General features: G+C 40.0%; 1 protein-coding gene across 2 annotated transcripts in view; it reads right to left on the bottom strand.

The window, feature by feature from the left end:
- Window positions 1-3851: 3851 nt before the first annotated feature.
- The window catches only part of LOC133619821 (bromodomain-containing protein 3-like), a 33104-nt gene continuing 20754 nt past the window's right edge, over window positions 3852-16201 (bottom strand). Inside the window, exons 5-11 of one of the 2 annotated variants that reach the window (XM_061981084.2) lie at window positions 10653-10729; window positions 10258-10563; window positions 10017-10145; window positions 9787-9930; window positions 6139-6248; window positions 5810-6069; window positions 3852-4149 (exon numbers count right to left, since the gene is read on the bottom strand). In XM_061981084.2, coding sequence (XP_061837068.2) covers window positions 4049-4149; window positions 5810-6069; window positions 6139-6248; window positions 9787-9930; window positions 10017-10145; window positions 10258-10563; window positions 10653-10729 — 1127 coding nt within the window. In that variant the 3' untranslated portion in view covers window positions 3852-4048. The remainder of the gene's footprint in view (window positions 4150-5809; window positions 6070-6138; window positions 6249-9786; window positions 9931-10016; window positions 10146-10257; window positions 10564-10652; window positions 10730-16201) is intronic. The other variant, XM_061981085.2, reaches the window with a different exon arrangement.

Here is a 16201-nt window from a genome sequence, read left to right as displayed (position 1 = left end):
TTTGATAATTGGCGCCATCTAAGAAGTGTGCCAACGTCTCTGTTATTAGCATGCTAACATTTTATGTTAGCTTTTCAGCTAATATTCTATGTTTACAGACAAAAATTGGGCATTTTAGTATTTAGCGCTATCTTTGAAGTACGCTAATCTGTCCTATGTCGTCATGCTAATGTTTTATGATAGATTTAAATGTTTAAACCTAAAAATCATAGATTTTGATGATTGGCACCATCTTAGAAGTATACTAACGTCTTTGATATTACCATAATAACGTTTTACGCTAGCTGTTTAGCTAATTGTGCATGTTTTATACCTAAATATCCTAGATTTTGATACTTGGCGCCATCTTAGAAGTATGCTAACATCTCTCATATTAACATACTGATATTTTTTAGCTATGGCACCATCTTGGAAATATGCTAACGTCTCTGATAAAACCATGCCAACGTTTTATGCTAGCTGTTTAGCTATTTGTGCATGTTTTGTACATTAAAAATAATAGATTTTGATACTTGGCGCCATCCTTCTGCAAAAATAAAACTCAAGATTTTTTTAACTGAACACTCACAGGTCCCAGTTGAATAGCCCAAATGATGAAAAAGAGAGGACCTAAAATGGAAACCTTGAGGAACAGTACTAAAAAAGTTGAACAAATGACTACATCTTTTTTTTCTGTCTTGCCTCTGGTGAGGGCAGTCGCATTTTTTTCTCCTCCTTGCTTCCTCTCTTTGTCGTGTCTTGTCTACACTTTTTTTGAAGCCTCTTTGCGCTGTCCTCCAAAACTAAACATCAGACATGGAAATGATCAGCTGGACTCTCGACACAATTGACAAAATCTTTTCGACGAGGAAAAGACGTTCGGGGGAGCGTGAGTACGTGAGAGATTCCTGGGACAAATAGAGAATCATGTGCCTCTCAGTCCTTTCCATCGAGGACGTGGAAGACATCGACCTATTTGGAACCATGATCGCGGGGCACCTGCTGATTGGGCTGGGCATTGCTCTGGTGTATCGTCAAATTCGTAAGACGATGGCAGCCACTCAAGGAGCCCAAAGGCTGTTCGTCGCAATGGAAGGATTGGGTCGGGCTGTGGGATCACAGTCTGGGGCGATTTCTGAACTGAATCGCAAGATGGGTCACATCATGGAGAAGCTTGTTGAAAGGGAAAAATTGGATATGAGAGCTAACATGGACGAATAGAACAGACAAGCCATTGTAATGTCTGCTCGCGGAAAAACAAAAATTCCAATTTCTACGATTTGACTCCCTGGAATGGCCTTGACGCTGCAACAACAGGAGCAGGCTGTTCTGTAAACATCCCCGAGGACTCTCAAAGATGGACGCTTTTAACCTCCCTCCCTCCTCAACGACACCTGGAAGTCGAACTTTGCTTGCATTGCATGCAGAATGGCCCCGGGCCTATAAACACAACACCATTACACCCAAAGACAATGGGCATACACACAAACACACACCCCATCCCCACCCAACGCCTTCACCACACTTCATTCCCCTCCGGGGTGATGGACGGCTGAGTAGCGCTTTATAGCAGCAGGCCAGGCCTCCAGGGCCCCAACCCCCCCCCCCCTTCCCCCACCCCCTCTGTTGCGAGTTGTTGTGATTATATGTAACTTGTTTATGTGTGCTATGGCAAATGAGGTTTTTTCCCTTGGACTCAGTCTGGACCCCCTCCCGAGGGTCCAGCCTTTGACTGATATTTTTTACTCTTCCCCCCTTTCCCAATATCACCTTTTTCCCACCTTTTTTAAGGAGCGCCGTAAGTGGCTGAGCCGTCTGCGGTCCCGTCTTGTCTCCCTGTAACGTATGTCTGCTCTTAGTGGGACTGTGCCGAAAATGTAATTTCAGTTCTTATATGTCTTGTACATGTTAAAGAATGGACAATAATAAAGCATCCTGAATCCTGAATCTGAAGTCAACAAGCTAAAGCAACACCTTAGTTACCAGTGACGTGCAGTCACTAGAGGCAGGTGAGGCGGGGCATCACCTGCCATCATGGAAAGAAAAAAAATTTAAAAAGAAAAAAAAAAAATTAAATTGTTATATGTATCCAGTGATTATACTATAAAGTTATTTTCCATTTAACTTCACCAGTTTTAGATTATTGTTATTCAAAATCGCTGAATTTTCACATTTGCCGTTCAAATACTGAGAAGAGACGGTGCGGTGATCAGCAGCCAGTGGAGGCACGTCACTCAGTGCCTCAACATGGATTCCGGACTCGGCTAACTGCTGGCCTGCTGTGCAGTGAGACTGTATTGCTATATGAACTATATTATACATTTCCATAGTTTAGTTAGCAAAGGTATATAATGTACAATGTATTTTGTCAACAACTGTATGTGTGTAACGTATTTCTTGTGCTTTATGCCGATCATAAAACGGCTGCAAAAGACGCACTGGCTGAGGCTCCAGTAACCCCGCCTCCTGCACCCCCGCCGTAGAATTGTTATATTAACTAAAGCCCACACTTAAACTTTCCACGTGCAAGATTGAATCTATTTAAAAAAATTATTTCATAAGAAGCCAAAAAGTGCAAAAACAATAATGTTCGTGTTGGAGGAGTTGTGAATGACTGCAGGGCCACAACATTATGTACACCTGCAGACTGCAGGTGTATCTAATTCACAACTCCTCCAACACGAACATTATTGTTTTTGCACTTTTTGGCTTCTTATTAAATAACTTTTGTAACCTATTTTCATGGGCTTTCCTCTTTGTGATGTTAAGTTCCTGTTATGCGCTGTTATACAGTATATGCCTTGAGCTCTTATTTTGAAGGCGCTAAGAGCGGAAGTGATGTCACGTTGCGGAGGTTTTGGAAAGAAAGTAAATAAAGTGGTTCTTGTGTAAACTGGAGCCTCCGTGTTTGTTATTTTGTAGTTTCATACAGTATAGGAGACATTTATAAACCCTCGGTTACACTTTTTTAAATAGATTCAATCTTGCACGTGGAAAGTTGAAGTGAGGGCTTTAGTTGCGGCGCATGGACTTAATTTCTAAGTAAAGGTAAGACCATAATAACGTTTTTTTATTAAATGTGCTTTTTTGTGTGCTACAGTTTGTATGTGTAAAGTTAAAGTTAAGTTAAAGTACCAATGATTGTCACACACACACTAGGTGTAATGAAATTTGTCGTCTGCATTTGACCCATCCCCTTGATCACCCCCTGGGAGGTGAGGGGAGCAGTGGACAGCAGCGGCGCCGCGCCTGGGAATCATTTTTGGTGATTTAACCCCCAATTCCAAGCCTTGATGCTGAGTGCCAAGCAGGGAAGAATGCTGGTATGAGCTTTTAAACATAACCCGTTAACTGCTGCCAATCAAATGGTGAATAAGATACTCTTTAGGGTTCATATGTTTGTAAATCTGACTGTGATGAAGTCAGTGCCTCACCAGCCATCAACCTCACCGCACGTCACTGTTAGTTACATAAATAAAATTATGGGGGGAAAAAATGGTCTCTGCCAAAAACAAGAGGACTTAAGGTGTGCCTTGAGGAACGCCTTAGTTACGTAAATTACAAGTTTAAACCCTAATGTTCTATGTTTGCTAGCAAGGTTACAGTTTTAACAGCGGTCCGAGTTCCTCTCTACAAAATGAACACTCTTTTTTTGGAATTTGCTGCGAAAATGCTAGAACTTGGGCCGCCAGTTGAGAAGCCTTACCTTAGAAGACAGTCTTGTTTGGAGGCAGAGAAATGCTGAAAGTGACTCCAAAAACACAATTTTGGTAAAACACGGGAGGTTTCTTAGACTAAAATGGCTTCTGCCATGTGGCGCCATTAGTCTGTTTACCTGTGAATTCAGTGCCCAAACGAAGAATTCCAAATGACGTTGACTCGGTTTGTATTTTTATTATTGCGCAAGACTCCAAAATAAGTCACGTGAGGTCAAGAAAGTTGCGAGTGCCAGTAGGAGAGAAGGTGAGAAAGACTATTGAATTCATAAAAAATACTTATTAAAATTCAACAAAAAAGCAAAATACACTGTACATACGTCTTCATCATTTAGAGAGTGACGAACAAATACCTAACATGAGTCACTGTTGTCTGAAATGGAGTCTTCAGAACTACTGACTGAGTCCGAGGTGCTGCTTTCTATCCGATGAGACCCAACTTGATTCAGCTTCTCTGGGTTGAATGAAAAAGACGATTAAGTGCAACAGATAGTGGTGAAACCATTTTTAAAAGCTCAATGATTACAAACCCTGTTTCCATATGAGTTGGGAAATTGTGTTAGATGTAAATATAAACGGAATACAATGATTTGCAAATCATTTTCAACCCATATTCAGTTGAATATGCTACAAAGACAACATATTTGATGTTCAAACTGAAACTTTTTTTTTTTGCAAATAATCATTAACTTTAGAATTTGATGCCAGCAACATGTGACAAAGAAGTTGGGAAAGGTGGCAAAAAATACTGATAAAGTTGAGGAATGCTCATCAAACACTTATTTGGAACATCCCACAGGTGAACAGGCTAATTGGGAACAGGTGGGTGCCATGATTGGGTATAAAAGTAGATTCCATGAAATGCTCAGTCATTCACAAACAAGGATGGGGCGAGGGTCACCACTTTGTCTACAAATGCGTGAGCAAATTGTTGAACAGTTTAAGAAAAACATTTCTCAACCAGCTATTGCAAGGAATTTAGGGACTTCACCATCTACGGTCCGTAATATCATCAAAGGGTTCAGAGAATCTGGAGAAATCACTGCACATAAGCAGCTAAGCCCGTGACCTTCGATCCCTCAGGCTGTACTGCATCAACAAGCGACATCAGAGTGTAAGGGACATCACCACATGGGCTCAGGAACACTTCAGAAACCCACTGTCAGTAACTACAGTTGGTCGCTACATCTGTAAGTGCAAGTTAAAACTCTCCTATGCAAGGCAAAAACCGTTTATCAACAACACCCAGAAACGCCGTCGGCTTCGCTGGGCCTGAGCTCATCTAAGATGGACTGATACAAAGTGGAAAAGTGTTCTGTGGTCTGACGAGTTCACATTTCAAATTGTTTTTGGAAACTGTTGACGTTGTGTCCTCCGGACCAAAGAGGAAAAGAACCATCCGGATTGTTATAGGCACAAAGTTGAAAAGCCAGCATCTGTGATGGTATGGGGGTGTATTAGTGCCCAAGACATGGGTAACTTACACATCTGTGAAGGCGCCATTAATGCTGAAAGGTACATACAGGTTTTGGAGCAACATATGTTCCCATCCAAGCAACGTTTCCATGGACGCCCCTGCTTATTTCAGCAAGACAATACCAAGCCACGTGTTACAGCAACGTGGCTTCATAGTAAAAGAGTGCGAGTACTAGACTGGCCTGCCTGTAGCCCAGACCTGTCTCCCATTGAAAATGTGTGCCGCATTATGAAGCCTAAAATAGCACAACGGAGACCCCCGAACTGTTGAACAACTTAAGCTGTACATCAAGCAAGAATGGGAAAGAATTCCACCTGAAAAGCTTAAAAAATGTGTCTCCTCAGTTCCCAAACGTTTACTGAGTGTTGTTAAAAGGAAAGGCCATGTAACACAGTGGTGAACATGCCCTTTCCCAACTACTTTGGCACGTGTTGCAGCCATGAAATTCTAAGTTAATTATTATTTGCAAAAAAAAAAATAAAGTTTATGAGTTTGAACATCAAATATCTTGTCTTTGTAGTGCATTCAATTGAATATGGGTTGAAAAGGATTTGCAAATCATTGTATTCCGTTTATATTTACATCCAACACAATTTCCCAACTCATATGGAAACGGGGTTTGTATTTTACAACTTACTTTGAAATCTCTTGTACTTCTTGCACAGACAAGATCGGACATATTGTTGCAGTTTACGTAGAGTCGATGGCTTCATTATCTCAAAGTCGATCTCCAGCTCGTCTTGGTCGGCGTCGCACATCGATGGCTCTCGTGTCTGGATGATGTGTACCACACGGCCGAGTTTTACGCCCGACAGTCGGTTGATGTCGAGGCTCAGTTGGTGCTTCTCGTCGTATGTCATCTGCAGGGATTCTTCGTCACAGACGTTCTTTGACTGACTGGAAATGAAGAGTTTGGACAATACCTTGATCATTTTCCCCCAGAAAAAAACCAAGTGGTCGTCATACCTCGAGCTGACAGTCTGACTGCATTCGCTGCTCCCTCTTTCTTCTTTCATTTCGGTCCGATTTTTCTTCATCGGATTATTTGAAGGCGCTTCGGAGAATGTTGTGATCTGCTGGTGAACACATCTGATTTTGAGTTTGAGTGGAAAGCTACAAAAATAAAGTAATATAAACATTTTGATATGTACACTCAATGACATTCAATACAATAAAGATGATCAAATGGTGAAAATATTAAAGATACCTCTCAATATTCATTAAGGTGCCAAAAACAAGTGGAATTGTGATAATAAAAACAACTCAAAACTGCTTACTAAATTGTATTAGTGGCCAGTGAATATACTTTATGATCACAGTACGATGGTAAATAACAGCTAAAATTACTATTGTGGCATTTTTAATGGCATTACAACTTAATGAGTATTTTGTCTCTCAGCTAATTGTTATGCTTTAAGTTGCAAGCAAAAATTTGAGTCACAAGCATCCCCGTCACTAGCTGGCATAGCAGTGAACCCCGTAAGATCCGACCAAAACATTTGGTCTTACTCGCTATAGGTCGAGATGGACATAACTGCAGGCCTCGAATTTTAACTTTTTAAAGGTCAAGGCGAGTGTTGCCTTGAAGGAGGGCTCATATTTTAGGGCACCAAGGCAAGTTAGAAGGGCACCAAGGCAAACATGATTTTCTTTCGAGGCAGGAGATATATATATGTGTATATATGTATATATATGTATATATGTGTATATATAAATATATATATATATATATATATATATATGTCTTAATAAGGTTATCCAAAAAATAGTGCTCGATACCGTAGTAGAGCGCAATATATGTATGTGTGGGGGAAAAAAATCACAAGACTATTTCATCTCTACAGGCCTGTTTCATGAGGGGGGTACCCTCAATCGTCAGGAGATTTTAATGGGAGCATTCGCATACCATGGTTTATATAGGGCACAGAGTGGGTGGGTACAGGCTGGCCTAGGGGCGTGGTGATTGGTTCATGTGTTACCTAGGAGGTGTTTCCGTCTATGGCGGCATGTTGTTACAATTTCGCTGCGCTTGTTGAGGGATGACAGGTCTGGACGGTAGATAATAAACAGTTTCTCTTTCAAGCATAGGTTGCATCTTTTATTACCACTATTACCACTATTATGCATCCAGCACACCTTACAATAGTGGTAATAAAAGATGCAACCTATGCTTGAAAGAGAAACTGTTTATTATCTACCGTCCAGACCTGTCATCCCTCAACAAGCGCAGCGAAATTGTAACAACATGCCGCCATAGACGGAAACACCTCCTAGGTAACACAAGAACCAATCACCACGCCCCTAGGCCAGCCTGTACCCACCCACTCTGTGCCCTATATAAACCATGGTATGCGAATGCTCCCATTAAAATCTCCTGACGATTGAGGGTACCCCCCTCATGAAACAGGCCTGTAGAGATGAAATAGTCTTGTGATTTTTTTTCCCCACACATACATATATATATATATATATATATAAACATATACACATATACATATATATATATATATACATATACACAAACACATATATACACACACATATGTATATATATAGGGCTGCAAATAACAACTAATTTGATAATTGATTAATCTGTCGATTATTACTTTGATTAATCGATTAATAATCGGATAAAAGAGACAAACTACATTTCTATCCTTTCCAGTATTTTATTGGAAAAAAAAAACCAGCATACTAGCACCATACTGGCAGCATACTTATTTTGATTATTGTTTCTCAGTTGTTTGTAAATGTTGCAGTTTATAAATAAAGGTTTATAAAAATATATACCGTATTTTCCGCACTATAAGCCGCCCCGGGTTATTAGCCGCGCCTTCAATGAATGGCATATTTCAAAACTTTGTTCACCTATAAGCCGCCCCGGGTTATAAGCCGTGCCTACGCTGCGCTAAAGGGAATGTCAAAAAAACAGTCAGATAGGTCAGTTAAACTTTAATAATATATTACAAACCAGCGTTCTAACAATTCTTCTTCAGTGTCGGAATTAAAAAGTTGGGCGAATACGGCATCCAAAATGGCCGGCTCCGTCTCGTCGAAGTCATTAGAGTCAATGTTGCTGTTGTTTTCCAGCAGTTCCGTGAATCCTGCCTTCTGGAAAGCTCGGACCACAGTTGAGACCGATATATTCGCCCAGGCATTTACAATCCACTGGCAGATGTTGGCGTATGTCGTCCGGCGCTGTCTCCCTGTCTTAGTGGCGCAGGTCATCTTTTGCTTCCTCTACCTACGCACCATTTATGTTCACTTCTCTTGCTGCTGCTCTATTTCCGTGTTCTACTGCGTGACTTATTGCCTTGAGTTTGAATTCTGCGTTGTACGCGTGTCTCTTAATAGGAGCCATTTTGTGGTCTTTACAGATGTAAACACACAAATGAAATGAAACGTAATATCCGCGCGCTTCTTCTTCTATGGGGGCGGGTGGTTGCTTACAGTAGAAGAAGAAGCGCTTCCTCTTCTATGGGGGCGGGTGCTTACCTTGGCGGTTGCTTACCATAGAAGAAGAAGCGCTTCCTCTTCTACGGGGAAAAAAGATGGCGGCTGTTTACCGTAGTTGCGAGACCTAACCTTTATGAAAATGAATCTTAATATTAATCCATATATAAAGCGCACCGGGTTATAAGCCGCACTGTCAGCTTTTGAGAAAATTTGTGGTTTTTAGGTGCGGCTAATAGTGCGGAAAATACGGTATATATACATAAAAATTTTTTAAAAAGTAGTCTCTGCGCATGCGCATAGCATGGATCCAACGAATCGATGACTAAATTAATCGCCAACTATTTTTATAATCGATTTTAATCGATTAGTTGTTGCAGCCCTATATATACATATATATATACATACACACACACACACACACACACACACATATGTATATATACATATATACATACATACATATATATATATATATACATATATATACATATATACATATATATATATATACATATATACATACATATATATATATATATATATATATACACATATATACATACATATATATATACATACATACATACACACACACATATATATATGTGTGTGTGTGTGTGTGTGTGTGTGTGTGTGTGTGTGTGTGTGTGTGTGTGTGTGTGTGTGTGTGTGTGTGTGTGTGTGTGTGTGTGTGTGTGTGTGTGTGTATATATATGGAGTTATGAAAAGAAGGTGAAATAACTGAAAACATGTTTTATATTCTAGTTTCTTCAAAATAGCCACCTTTTGCTCTGATTACTGCTTTGCACACTCTTGGCAATCTCTCGATGAGCTTCAAGAGGTAGTCACCTGAAATGGTTTTCACTTCACAGGTGTGCTTGAAGCTCATCGAGAGAGTGCCAAGAGTGTGCAAAGCAGTAATCAGAGCAAAGGGTGGCTATTTTGAAGAAACTAGAGTATAAAACATGTTTTCAGTTATTCACCTTTTTTTGTTAAGTACATAACTCCACATGTGTTCATTCACAGTTTTGATGCCTTCCGTTACAATCTACAATGTAAATAGTCATTGAATGAGAAGGTGTGTCCAAACTTTTGGCCTGTACCCTTCATCTGATTGTAGTAGTACATAGACTTTGCTTGACTACATCATATGCCCACCTGTTTTGGCAACTCTACAAGTCGGGGGTCTTTTTGATCACATTTGTGGAAAATGGCACTCAGGCCACCAATAGCCCGGCCGGAGCCCACCGTTGAAGTCACAGGCTGGTCTGGAACCTTTGCAAACAACCTCTCAAACAAACCCTAGAGGAAATAAAACGGACACAATCCGACAAGTTGAAATACTTGCATGTTCAGCTGCCTGAATACTTTCTTCCCCCGAACACAACCTGAAGTTTCTTGGCCTGGGCGACGACACCGTGGTCCGGGTGGTTGTATTTGTAGCAGTTGGAGAAAATTAACCTGACGTCTGCGGCGAATCTTTGGACATCATGGTACTCCCCTCTCTCCATTTTTGTCTAAAAAATGCAACAAGTCAAAGGGAGCATCCTTTAGTGGAATGAATGTAACTACTTAGTAGCAAAAATAAAGTCCATCCATCCATTTTTCCACCATTCCACATTCACATACCTTGACAGTACGGAGATCCATGGGGTATTTGATGATGTTGTGATAATCATGCAGCCCCAACGCTGCAGCATCCAGAGGCTTGTAGAAAGGCCATGCGTACGCCACATGCTTCTTTAAGAACATTTCCTTCAATATGTCCTCGCAGTACTTAAGCGGTTTGCGCTGCTTGTCCGCCTCGGCTACTTGGGACACTAATTCATTTACGTCAGCTCGGTCGAGGACGTCGCGTCTTCTCTTGCTTTCCGGCGACTGGTTCAGACAGGTTGTGTCGGTGGCGGCACCGATTTTCCTCTTCAGGCCCGTCTTCTTCATTTCCAGAAAATAAATGACAGAGTAATTTCAATAAATTCCATCTAGAAATCATCAAAATATGATGCAGGATCGAGAACACATACAGTGTTAGTTTGCTGGGACTGCTCTTTGGGAGTGACGGATGAGTTGGAGCCAGTGTGCTTCACATCGGGGGTTGTATCTGAAAGAAATGTAGATGAAACCTTGGATTGGGTCACATTTGCATTGCTGAACAAAATATAGTGACCCTACAAAAGGCCTGGGCCATTATTTGGACTCAGGGGGCCAAATTTAGAGAAAAAATGTGTCTGGTGGCCGGTATATCTGATTTTTAGGAAAACTTATACAAAACCTGGAATTTTAAGCTTTTTTTTACTGAATGAGACACCCAGAATCATACTTGCCAACCTTGAGACCTCCGATTTCGGGAGGTGGGGGCTGGGGGGTTGGGGGCGTGGTCGGGGGTGGGGCGGGGGCGTGGTTAAGATACATATATATAAGAAATACTTGACTTTCAGTGAATTCTAGCAATATATATATATTTTATTACATATATATATAAATAAAAGAAATACTTGAATTTCAGTGTTCATTTATTTACACATATACACACACATAACACTCATCTACTCATTGTTGAGTTAAGGGTTGAATTGTCCATCCTTGTTCTATTCTCTGTCACTATTTCAGAACACACACATTATACAAATATACATTATAAAATCAATAAGAAAACGGGAGCTCTAATTTGGGAGTCTGAATTAGGATCAGAAGTTCCTATATAAACATTGCGCACTCACGTCGCCTTTTTGTATTGATTACTGCAGCTGTGCACTGGATTCATTCACAAATACAAACTACAACTCACAAACACTTTAGAGTTAGGCTCCACCATCAGAATGTGTACTTAAACTTATAAAGATCACGTGGATATTATTCAGTGAGTTGATTCACCAAAACTAACCTGTTATACAGGAGGAAAAAGCACACAGGACGTTTCAATTGTTCACAGACTGGTCGCGCTCATCAGAATGACAAGACACTTCCGGTCTGCAGGTGATAGCATTCAATTGGGAAGAAACGCCCTACTGCCCCCTACTGACCAATGTGAATACTGATAAATGTGTAATGACAGCTCCAAAAACGAATTCAAACCACAAAATAAAATAAATAAATCAACACAAAAATGTGACACATTATGGGTGGGTCACATATGCATGTACAGTAGATGGCAGTATTGTCCTGTTTAAAAGTGTCACAACATTTCTGTTTACGGCAGACGAACTGCTTTACGGTAGGTAGACGAAAACTTGACTGCTGTTGTTGTGTGTTGTTACCGCGCTGGGAGGACGTTAATGAAACTGCCTAACAATAAACCCACATAAGAAACCAAGAACTCGCCCTCGATCATTAGCTGTTTATATTATGGGAAAGCGGACGTGTGAACAGGCTGTCAACACGTCACTCAGGTCCGCATGGTGCTGGAGGGGGCGTGGCCTCCAGCTCCGCCTGAATTTCGGGAGATTTTCGGGAGAAAATTTGTCCCGGGAGGTTTTCGGGAGAGGCGCTGAATTTCGGGAGTCTCCCGGAAAATCCGGGAGGGTTGGTAAGTATGCCCAGAATGTACATGAAAATAAAGAATGTGGGATTTACAATATTACCTATGACCGATAAAACACTGAATATTGACAACATATGAACGTCACTCACCCTCTCTATCGACATATTTTACAATCAAGCGAAACGCAACAAAAATACAACAAACACAGCGAAATATGAACACGAAGGGTAGAAAAAAACCCACCTATAATCTGATATATCACTAAACTTTAGAACTTTGCTGTAAAAATCTCCTTTCACGTCTGTCCCTGACACCCGCATTTCAGGCTGGCCACTCTGGAAACACTCTGTGGAAACGCTCCCCACCCACAGTGCTCGGTGCCTCGTCTGAGCTGCTGTGACTTAGATCACCAGAATAACTCATTAGATTACCATAGTAACTAGTATATCATGCAAAAGCGCAGATTGCAACCATTGAAATAATTTGTACAGTTCAAGACTTACGGTAATTTGAAAACATCACTGCACATCATAATGGCAGCTACAGTTTCGATCTTTTTAAAGATCTAAAAAAATTATTTGGGGATGCCGGCAGATTGAAAAGATCAATGGGCCACAATTTTCCCAGGTAAGCCCTACAGGGTAAAAAAGGCTCAATACTGGTGTGGAGGCGCTGTACACAAAGTTGCAGCCACAAATTTGTAAACATCTTAGATCAGTGGTCCCCAACCTTTTTGTAGCTACGGACCGGTCAACGCTCGAAAATTTGTCCCACGGTCATAAAGAAATACAATCATGTGTGCTTACGGACTGTATCCCTGCAGACTGTATTGATCTATATTGATATATAATGTATATATTGTGTTTTTTTGTTGATTTAATAAAAATAAAATAAAATAAAATAAGACATTTTTTTATTTTTTTTTAATTTCTTGTGCGGCCCGGTACCAATCGGTCCACGGACCGGTCGTTGGGGACCACTGTCTTAAATCTTCACTGAGCAGTTTGGACTTTATTGGCCGATCCAATTATTACGTTGTATTAGGGATGGGTTTGTCTCTGTACGATATAGAAAATGACCATATCGTGATATTCGAGTATACGTTCTCACGCAGTTGCTTTTAGCCGCGGGCATTAGACTACATGCTCTTCTCACTCTTTGTTGTCTCTCCTTCTGACAGAGACTTAAAACAAGCACACCTCGCGGAGCAAAGAGGTAACGGCATGGGTAACGTTAGCTGTGGTGCGAGTGGTAATACGAGAGAAAGAAGGTGCGAATCTGGCAACAAATGAAGGAAGAATTAATTCCCAAGAAAAACAGCAGGGAGTCCATCGTCTGGCGGTGGTTTGGCTTCAAGTGGGAACATGTCGAACAGACAACCGTAATATGTCAAGTGTGAGGCAAAAGCGTTGCTACAAAAAGTAGAATTACTGCTAATATGTAGCATCATTTGAAAAGTCACCTGCTAGAGAATGAAGAGTGCTTGAAACTCTGCATGTCAACATCTCCGTTCGGTGCCACACCCACAAAATGCCGAGGCAACCATTTCCACATCGACACCATATGAAAAAACTAGTCAACAACAGAAGGAAATAACGTCCGCAGGAACCTACCACAAAGCGAAGGACGTACACTATTTGATTTCCTATTATGCAGCTCATTTTTATTTGACACTTATTGAAATATCTTGTGTGACATCATGCACAAAAGTGCACTTTATTTGTTTTAAACTATTGTAGTGGCGTTCTGTACAAAAAGTGCACTTTAATTTAGTGTTGTTTTGATGTCATCTTAGTGACATCATCATACCTGCCAACTTTTGAAATCAGAAAAACCTAGTAGCCAGGGTCCAGGGGCCGCAGGGCCCGGTAGGTCCAGGACAAAGTCCTGGTGGGGGGTTCCTGCGCCCCCCGACGCAAAATGATTATTAGCATTCAGACAGGTTAAAATGTTGCTAAAACCATCACTTTTCTATCAGTCACAGTGACTTTTCAAAACAAAAATATTACAGCAAAAATCATATGGGTTGATTGACATGTTTATTCTGTAAGCTAACTTCAATAGTTTGAAATTATTTTGGCAGTTAATGCCAGTTATCCTGTCAACCTTTCACAAGACTTCAATTTGTTAATTGAAAGTATAAACAGTATAAACAACTTTTACAGTAAACAAATGGTAAAACAGTACTAAACAATTCCATTAAAAAAAAAATTGGTGTCATTATTAACTTTCTGTCCAAGATTGTATAATCTACTGCCTTGTTCAATTGTAAAAAATATTCTGTGCCTAAAATTCACATTTCTATCACAATTATCATACTGTAAACATGGTAAGCTAACTTCATTAAAATTAATAGTCCTGTCAATAGCATGGAATTACAATTCAAATGTAGTTTTTTTGTAAGCCTTTCAAAAGAATTCAAAATATAAAAAATTAATGAAAATTAATTTAAGCCATCAGACACTTGAAAAGTGGCACATCACATCTCTAATGTAATCATTTTAACTTTTCAACAGAAATAGCACTGCAAAAATATTAAGGACATACTTCTGTATTTTGGTAGTTATGCTGTCAACATTTAACAATATTTCTTCAACTTGGACTTAAAAGCATAAATAGTATAAACACTTTTAACAGTATAACAGTACTAAACAATTCCAATAGATAACATTGGTGTCATTACCTTTTTGTTTGCTCAATTATTGCCTCCGTAAATAAAACTTCGGCATTTATCACATCCAAAGAATCTGTTTGGGCGACGAAAAACGTTGAAAGTTTTCCACTTGTACCGAAATCTGTTACCCATCGGAATTTGTAACTCCAGGGGGCGATGTTCCCATGGCGTTTGTTTGATGGTTAAACGGCAAGCCCAAAGAGGAGGAGAAGAAGAACGCTTGCGTAAATGGCGTAAACTATCCTTAATGCTGAAACGTCAGTTGTCAGAATTTCAGCATTAATAAATTACACATATTCTGGAAATCAATGACTTGCTTTCATTATAGTATGAGTCCATTGTATCAGCTGTTGATTCTCTCTCACACACATACATTTTCCGGATTAAAAGCTATCATGGAATGAAACGTCAGTTGTCAGAATTTCAGCATTAATAAATTACACATATTCTGGAAATCAATGACTTACTTTCATTATAGTATGAGTCCATTGTTATTATTAATGCTGAAATTCTGACAACTGACGTTTCAGCATTAAGGATAGTTTACGCCATTTACGCAAGCGTTCTTCTTCTCCTCTTTGGGCTTGCCGTTTAACCATCAAACAAACGTCATGGGAACATCGCCCCCTGGAGTTACAAATTCCGATGGGTAACAGATTTCGGTACAACAACGGCATTAGACTTGTGTTTTTTTGTCCCAACGTGGTCTTTTACATCGCTAATTCCTCCGTGTCCGATCGAAAAATCTTGTCTGCACAAGGTGCAATTCACGTAGTTTTCACCCTTTTTGGAACGGATAATTATTCCCGGATATGCTTTTGAATATTCTTCACGGAATGACTGCAGTTTTCTTTTCGGTTTAAGACTCGTATGCGATTCGTGAATAAAACTTAAAAAAAAATTTTTTTTTTAATTAATGAAAAACCGTATTTTTTATCACTGCAACCGTAACCCAGAATAGGTTGATGAAAACCGTACTAATTACGGGAAAACCGGAGTAGTTGCATCATGCACAAAAGTGAACTCAGTCTTGCACTTTCTGTTTTGAAATGACATGAATGTTTGTGCCACTGCTTAATAACTGTTTAATAAATACAATTTTGGTCAATTGACTTAGTTGTGATTTCCCTCTCTGCGTGAAAGTTTAAAATGAGCATATATTAATGCAGTATGAAGAAGAATGTTTTAATGTAGACACATAGAATCATCATACTGCTGTGATTATATGCATCAAGTGTTCATTCAAGGCTAAGGCAAAATATCGAGATGTATATTGTGTATCGTGACATGGCCTAAAAATATCGAGATATTAAAAAAAGGCCATATCGCCCAGCCCTAGTTTGTATGCTGGCATAGAAAATCAGTCCCTCATGAATACTAAAGAGAAGTTAAAGGTGCTCTTTGGAACTTCCTCACAG

The sequence above is a fragment of the Nerophis lumbriciformis genome, linkage group LG20 (genome assembly GCF_033978685.3).
Source record: "Nerophis lumbriciformis linkage group LG20, RoL_Nlum_v2.1, whole genome shotgun sequence".
Lineage (NCBI taxonomy): Eukaryota > Metazoa > Chordata > Actinopteri > Syngnathiformes > Syngnathidae > Nerophis > Nerophis lumbriciformis.
Note: the sequence above shows the minus strand (reverse complement) of the source record. Positions and strands in the feature narration are given on the sequence as shown.